Raw genomic sequence first — 8,446 nt, 5'->3', positions numbered from 1 at the left:
CCAGACCTGTCGCCGCTCCTCTTCTCTTCACATTTTTATCAAAGAAACTCACAGCCAGAAAAGAAGCTCTGAAGCAACAGAAACATTTATTTTACAACAGTACATCAGATACTTCATTTACCCACGCGTCTGCCTGACAGACGCAAACATTATCAGTCCATGCTAAAAACAGAAAACCTCTATGTACTGTGTCACTGCGTGTATATACAGCAGGTCTGCCATTTTGCCACGTCATCGTCAAAATGGTTCACATCTAAAAATTCTATACATCCCCTCGACTTAACAGCTAATCGTTAATCAATTATTAAAAACATAAGAAAAATAAAATAAATAAAATAATGCTTCGATATTATCATCTGGTCGCTATATTCACACATCAGTTATTGTTATTTATGTCATTGTTTTAGCTCTAACAGTGGAGGTTTCTTGACTCCAGGTTTATGTGTTTCAGACGTCACGCTGCATTCACTCAGACGCTGCTGCACGTTTGGTCAATGGAGGAAAGTTTGCAAAAAACAAAAGGAGGGATTTGGGGTGTTCAGTGGTCACATAACATTTAGCACAAAATTTGTCAAGTAATGAGAAATTGATTAAAAAAGGAGCATCTGCAGGTTTCATAAAAACCCTTAAAACATCTTTTTCATCCTCAGCTGGACCAAAATTAAAACCTGGAAGACAAACAAACGCTAAAACAATGGAAAAAAATCAGACATAATCACTGCTCAACTGTTCAAATATGTTCACTTTGTTTTTTTTATGAACCTGCAGATTCCCTGAAATAACATTTGAAATTTGTCAAGTGTGGAAGAGACGTATTTAGCTCATATTGCACTTTCTCATGATATGTATAAATACATAATGAATAAAGTGTGTGACTGAGGAATCAAAGAAAATAGAGTAAATAAAATAGCCTGCTTTTTTCAAAGCTTTTTGAAACAAAAACCAAACTGTTTACGCAAACAACCACAGTCTTCCTGTTGTTTTTTTTCTTTTACGAAAGCAGAGCTGGAGTGCTACTCGTGTGCGACAAATAAAGAAAGAACTACAAAAAAAACCAAGAAAGTTATTCTGGAAAATTAATCCCTAACTATTCAGTGTGATTGTTGTAAACTGCTCAAGTTTCTATGAGGATTAAATCATCTACAAAACTGCTGCCACACAAACAAATAAGACTTTGGATATAAATATCCTCCCTTCATTAACAACATAAATAAGAAAAACAAAAAACAATGAAAAGCGATTCTACTGAGACGAATAGAAGAAGGAAAAAAAAGTGTTCAAAATGATTTTTAAATCTAAACATTCACTTTACACGACATTTACAGCATTTTTACTTTCTCACAAAACAAAATGGAAACTACAAAAAAAAGGGTCTCAATCAGTGTGTATGTCTGTTATTCCAGATGACACCAAAAGGTCACTATCGTACGGTTACATATTTGTAATGTCTCTACTGATAACACTGGACTCAGCATTGGCTCCCACAGCACACACACATTTTTTAGTGTGAAACACGGAGCTCAATCCTTCACATGTGGAGGAGGAAACGGGTCAAAGTTAAAACGTAAGAGGAAAAAGTGAAGGAGAAGAAGAAGAAGAGAAGGAGGACTGCAGCACGGTGGAGTAGCATTAATATCTAATAATGTGACTTACTGGTGCTACTACTGGAAAACAGAAGCAATGTGATTACTAAAAAGACGTCTTCAGACTTTCTGAAAGACCCAGCATCTTCTGCGATTGAGTACAAAGACACACCCGTCACAGCTAACATGCAGCAGTGATATTCGTCTGCTGGCTGGTGAATGATTTTAGGTATCTGTTCTGTCAAGTCTCCAGTGTTTCCTAAAGAAGGACGTTTGTGTCCGGCTGAAATATTGTATAATAAATCCTGCAGCGTAACTGTACTGAATGATAGAGAAAGCCCACATGTTAAGGGTGGCTGCAATTACCAAAAATAATTTTTCTCAAATCTTTAGAAATCTCCAGATCGTTCTCATTCCGAACTCGTCAAAAAAGCCGCATTGTCAGTGCTTTCAGCGTATGAACATGACACCAAAAGCCACCTTCTGCGTCCACATGCAACGTGCACGGACAGCATCACTGGAAAACGCTGCCGAATGGCAGCATGTCCACATGCAACGTGCACGGACAGCGTCACTGGAAAACGCTGCCGAATGGCAGCATGTCCACATGCAACGTGCACGGGCATCGTCACTTGACATGAAGCCGGGCGAAACTGGTCGCATGCGCATGAAAAGCTGAGGGACAGCGTCAGTTAATAACGCTGCCAGTGACCACAAATTATAAGGAGCGCGAGTTCGCTTATAGGGCAAACAACCGACTGTCGTACAGGAGTCTTTAGTGTTCAGTGGTGACCCAGAATGCAAATCCGCAGAATTTAACGCAATGTGTTTTATTTCTAAATTAACATAACTCAGAAATATAGATTTAAAATAAAAAAAAACAACTACAGAAAATCCAAACGTGTCGTCTGAATTCTGCAGGCACAGATTGCGCGTCGGCCTGTTGATGACCTTTAAGTTCTTGTTTTGTAATTACATTTTTAAAAAACAAAGAAACAACAAAACCCTGATGATTTCTTGCTTGAAGCTCTGAACAGTACAGAATTAGGAAAAGAAATCGGAAAAGAAACCTTCCATGTTGATGGAAAAGGAGTACCGGACGGTAATTAGACCTTTTAGTCTTTCCTTCTTCAAGAGCAAAACTTAAAAACGTCGAGTTACTTCAGACTGGAGAGACATAAAGCCTCAAAGATTTCAGCGATCCACCCTGAGCTGCAACTGATGCCAGCGAGGCAGCTGCTGTGTGAGCTGCTGCTCTTTGCTCAGAGGGGCTCCTGTGGTGATGTTCACGAGGGTACTGAGGACAAATAAACACTGACAGCCCCACCCAGTCCGATCAACTCCTCACTGAACACACAGGCAGGATCTCTGACCTACTTCCAGCCAGCGTCGAGGTGACACAGAAGCCTCTGCAAGTGTTTTCCGAGAAGCTAAAAGGAGACGGATTGTTTCTCATCCACGATATGTTTTCAAGTCAATGAAAAAACATTTACATTTTTCTCAAGTTCTAGACATCAAGGGTAAAATATTAAAGGTATTTTCTTGTTTGAATGTTTAAATGATAATTTTTTAAATAAAATTTTAAAAAGTATTCACTTCCTCCTACTCCTTTTCATACATGAAATACAGTATTCTGAAAATGCTCGATGGGCATTCTGTGTTGTTTTTCTTGCTTATACTTTATTTTGTTCTCCTATATTTTGTGCCATGTTTGAAATCAAGATCTGACTGTGTCAGAAAGCTTTTTTCTGACACGCCTTGCGTACACTTCTGGGTTAATGTCTGAGTTGTTTGATGGAAAATTACAGATTATCATATCATCTCATCAACATTTAATGCTGCGCTCACGTGGAATCTGGCAGACGGCAAATATGGATATCGTTTAAGTGAACGAGAGCAGGACGGTGAAATTAGGCGAGGCCGGAAGAGAATACTGGCAACTGCAAACCACACTGCCAACCAAAGTTTAAACATTTTCAACTTTTTGACGTCGTCAGGAAGAGTTTTTGGATATTCTGAATATTGCGTAGCTCCAACACAAGGAGAAAACAAACCGCAGACTGGAGTTTGCAAACAGACACAACTACTAAAGTTTTCCCTGTCACCACTGTGTTTTTGTACTGACGTTTGCAGACTGTCGTTTTTTTAACTTTTGTTATGGAAAAACAAATATACATCAAAACGTTTGTGCATAATCCTCACAGGTAAAGACGTCTTGTACTGTAAATGTGTCTCTACGTTTTGGAGAAGTTTCTCTTCTGTGCTTCTAACTGTCAACTGTCAAAGCATATTTGATGTTTTCCGTGACATTCCCCTACAATAAGCCTATGAGCTCATCTGTTACTCTTAAGATAAATGGGTAATAAATGTAGAAACTCTTCATCTGAATTCTGCCTAACCTGTTAAAAAGTCTCTTTTTTATCTAAATATTTTTGTGTTTATTTTTCCTCATTCTGTTTTCTTCCTCCTTCCCCCTCACTTCACAATAATTACAAATTAAAGTGAATTAAATGGTAAAAATTTGGGCTGAGCTAAGTGACGGTATGCAGTATTTGCTGGTGTGTGTGTGTGTGTGTGTGTGTGTGTGTGTGTGTGTGTGTGTGTGTGTGTGTGTGTGTGTGTGTGTGTGTGTGTGTCTAGTATGAGTCGGTCCTGTAGCTTTGGTGGGCATCCGAGGTGAGCTGGGTGGTTTCTGTGGCTGAGGACGGCTGCATCACGATGGGATCACCACCGTCTGGGGAGGACACAATAACACACACACACACACACACACACACACATTAGAGATCATGTAAAACTACATAAAAATGAATGTGAGCGCATCAAGTTTATAAAAAGCAAACTTTATTTTTAAGTACAGCGAATTTCCTGCAGAGAGCTTTTATTCTGAAGCGCTGTCTCTGTTTATTCTTGCACCATGTTATGTTTCTTCGTCTTCTGAGCCAACATGTTGTTTACATTTTGAGGGAAAAATGAATATTTGTTCATTTTTGTGGACTTTGAATCAATGACTGAGGAGAAATCTGGATCAGTGGGTGGACCAGTTGAGAAATAATGCCCTGAAGCATCTCTGCGTCACCTCACAAACACCTGACGCTGCAATTCTAAATTAAGCACAAGCACCCTAAAAACAAACATCATGTTTACGTGTTGGACTTGCTGACAAAGACACAGAGTGCCATCATCTGTCCCGGCATATTCATAAACACATACCTTTCACATTAGCAACAAAGCCGGAGTGAAGATACTGGTGTCATATGAAACTAGAGGAACCTCGGCTGGTCGGGAAGCTGAATAACGCTCCAAAATTATAGATGTCGGAGAGGAAAAAACTGGCATGTAAAGTGCATTTCTTGCTCTTAACAGTATGTATGTAACACTTTTTTCCGCAGTGTATTTTAGACTTATTGTAGGAGCTGCGCTGGAAATACCAAGATTAAACAAAAATACACAATCTTGCCAAAAAATATGCCGTATGCATGATCACAGCCCAAATGAGAGCTGTGATCACAAAATGAAGAATGAAAAGCGCATAAAATGTACGAAACAGTCCTTTAGGGTTAATGTGGTGTTTTGGAGGACGTTTTGACCATTTTTATCAAATCTCTACCGTTAAAAATAAACTTTGATCTAGCACTAAATCTTTGAAACAAATATTGCTGCAACAGCTAATGAGACTAATAATAAATAATAATGGGATTGGCCATCTACAGTTCCATCATAATATCCAAATAAACTTCAGTTTGCGTCAGCACCAAAACAGTCGGTTTTTAAGATTCTGACTAAAAAGCTTGACATGTAGGTCGACCGTTATTTTTTTGGCTGTGCCCTCACCTCTCTCGTCTGCGGTCATCTGGGCCTCCAGGTCCTCGGGGGAGACGTAGAACTCGGGCTCCTGGTCCATGGGCGGCCGAGGTTTACATTTACCGCAGCAACAGTTACAGCAGCAGCACAGGCAACAGCAGCAATAACAGCCTGTGGACAGGCAGCAGAAGACGAACAAGGCCTGCGGGACAAAGAGGAGACACAGATTTATTTATTTTATTAACCTTTATTTCACTCATTTGATTATATGTATGTGATGTAGGGGTTTTCTAACTTATTTTAAACTTGATTTTAAATCATTTAAATAATCTTTTTATCACTGCACCTCTTGTCTGCACGTCTGCGATTTCTAATGGTGATTTTATTTTAGAACTTTTAAATCATTTAGTAATAAATTTGACCTATAATATCTTGTCTCTTTTCAACACATTTATGACTGTCATTCGCTCTGTATCATATATCATATGACGCCTTTTATCTTGTTTCCAGAATGAAATGTTTTTGCAGAAATGTAAAGAAATGTTAATATGTCATATTTCTCAAAGTAGTTTGGTGTAATATCTCTCAGCAGGAGCAGGATGAGAAATAATCTGAAAGGAAATCTAGTTATAGTAGAGATCATCTGTGTTCTCAGGCGTGAAAAGTGATTTTAAGTAAAACACACCCGTATGTGGAGGGTCAACATCCCTCAGCAGAGGTAAACCCGTTTCCCTTCGTCCTACCTTCGCCCACCAGCTCGACAGAACAAAGTAGGTGTTGACGTTCTCCTCTCCGAACTGCTCTGCGACGTAGAGCCCCAGCGAGCCGTATTTGTCGTAGATGTTCTTCTTGGTGGTGTCGCACAGGATCGAGTGGGCGTTGTTGATTTCCTTAAACTTTTCGGCTGCGTCCGGGTTGTCTGGGTTCTTGTCCGGGTGAAACTTCAATGCCAGTTTCCTTTTTTAAAAAAAAGTCACAATAAAGGTTATTGAAAAAGCACTGAAACAACAAGTGTTTTTGAAAGAAATCAACCAATGTGCTCAGGTTTCAAAGCGATTCATTTGAGATAAAATAAGTTCATCCTTTATTAATCCCACAGACGGGAAATCTGCATCGTTACAGCAGTCAGGAGTGAACAGGACAAGCAGCAAAGAACAACATAAATAATTAATAAAGTAGTAAGAAACAAGGTGCTGTATAAATAAACAAACAAGCAGGTTTCCAAACTCAACATTTTGACAAAAATATATACAAAATATATATACATATATTTCACAACTTTAAACCTATTCAAAAGTCACATTTAAAATGTGTTAAACGCTGTATTCAAGAGCTCATCGAATCTATATGAGAGCAAGGAAAATGTTAGAAAAATCATAAATACAGCAACATGCGACTGATGAAATGAACTTGTATTTATTTTAGGATCAGTCTGAACCTTTAAGAGTCGTCACAGGCCTCTGACGCCCTCTAGTGGTTCACAACATAAAGCATCAACATTAAAAACGCCGTGTGAAGCCGTTACAGTTCAGTATCGTGTCAGCATGAACGTTTACCTGTAACATTTCTTGATATCCTCCGTCGTGGCGCTCTTGTCGACTCCCAGCACAGCGTACAGCGACTCTCCTGATGTGGAGAGAGCTCTCTGTCTCTGCTGCTCCATGGCCTCTCGCTCTGTCTCTCTCTCTCTCGTTTCACTCTCTCCCTCGCTCGCTCGCTCGGCCTCTCACCTGTCAGGTACGAGCAAAAACAACAGAAGACACAGAAGCTGATGAGCTAAAAGGTTCAAATCAAAAGAAGTTGTTTTTTTTCCACCCCTCTTAATCATCCAAATCTTAATTATCACATCCAGCTGTGTGTGTATCCTTCATTAGACTGTAAACCAAATAAAACAAGTCAGGGGATTTTTTTTCCTCTGTGACTTCCAGAAACGTTGCTTTTCTGTCTGAGCCAATTCCCAAACGCCCCAAACTCGTCACCTTTTGGTACAGGATGCTCGCTCGGTCCATTAAGTCTCTCTGTTGCTGATAGAATTACACTAAAGAGTGTCTTTCATGGCTTTTACGGAGACTTAGATGGTAACAAAAACCAGGCCCGAGTGATTTTCACAGGGACAGGGACAGAGGAGACACAGGAAACAGCTTCGGTCAGAAACAGCATGTCATGTTTCATGAGCTCTTGTGTGAACGTAGAAACTCTGATACGAGAAAACGTCGTCACCAGAGCACATTTAAAATAATTTATTGAACTGAATTTTAGTGCACTGATTGAAACTACATACAACAGTCACTCCACCTTTAAAACTGTAAAGCTGCTTGTTTATGGGCAGCTTCATTGTTAATACAGTGATACAGGATTTAACCCTTTAAACCTGAGCAAATGGGATTGACGTCTTTAAAAAACAGAGAGAAAATTACGGGAAAATTACCTAAATTGTGGCGAAAGAAAAAAGGTGAAACAAAACAAAAATGAAAAAAATGAAAACCATGATAAAATGGTTAATTTGGGATATTTTTCTTTATTTTTTAAAATAATTATGAACTTCTTAATTAACTAACTTAATAAATTCTCTCTCTCTCTTTTTAAAACTAATTAATTTTTTTAACTCACCTTTTTCTAGTTTTTTTGCTATTTGTGGGAAGTCTTAGCACGTTGCTCAGTGGCTTTTTCTTCATTTTTTTCCCAATTTGCTCCGATTTCAAAGGTTTAAATGTATGTAAAACACATCTTAATACATCACAAGAAAAGATGTCGTTCCAGGTTTCAAAGTGTTAAAGGCAGAGTCTGGAGAAAAAAACACCCCTCCTGCCAGTGCTCATCAGATGAAGATGGTTTACCGTCTCTCACTGCCGTTCTCTGAATGCATCTGAGGTCTTTCCTTCGTGTTTGTTCCCCAGTTACAGAGCCAGGGCTGTGTTTGAACACCAGCTTTATATGCTGAATTTTAGGGATGTATAACAATATCCACACATCATCGGTAGAGAACAGATGAGAGCTTTAAAATGAAATATCAGCATCTACCCAAAATCAACTTTTTTTGATATAACAGACAGTAAGAC

General features: G+C 39.0%; 1 protein-coding gene across 1 annotated transcript in view; it reads right to left on the bottom strand.

Annotated features, from left to right (window-relative positions):
• Positions 1-67: 67 nt before the first annotated feature.
• dnajc5ab (DnaJ (Hsp40) homolog, subfamily C, member 5ab) overlaps positions 68-8,446 on the bottom strand; it is a 28,253-nt gene continuing 19,874 nt past the window's right edge. The window contains exons 2-6 of the mRNA XM_088081688.1: positions 6,944-7,117; positions 6,131-6,344; positions 5,418-5,589; positions 4,220-4,317; positions 68-4,171 (exon numbers count right to left, since the gene is read on the bottom strand). Of these exons, the coding sequence (XP_087937814.1) occupies positions 4,220-4,317; positions 5,418-5,589; positions 6,131-6,344; positions 6,944-7,050 (591 nt within the window). The 5' untranslated portion in view covers positions 7,051-7,117 and the 3' untranslated portion in view covers positions 68-4,171. The remainder of the gene's footprint in view (positions 4,172-4,219; positions 4,318-5,417; positions 5,590-6,130; positions 6,345-6,943; positions 7,118-8,446) is intronic.

The sequence above is a fragment of the Plectropomus leopardus genome, chromosome 9 (assembly GCF_026936395.1).
Source record: "Plectropomus leopardus strain MGB_pleo_1.0 chromosome 9, ASM2693639v1, whole genome shotgun sequence".
NCBI lineage: Eukaryota > Metazoa > Chordata > Actinopteri > Perciformes > Serranidae > Plectropomus > Plectropomus leopardus.
Note: the sequence above shows the minus strand (reverse complement) of the source record. Positions and strands in the feature narration are given on the sequence as shown.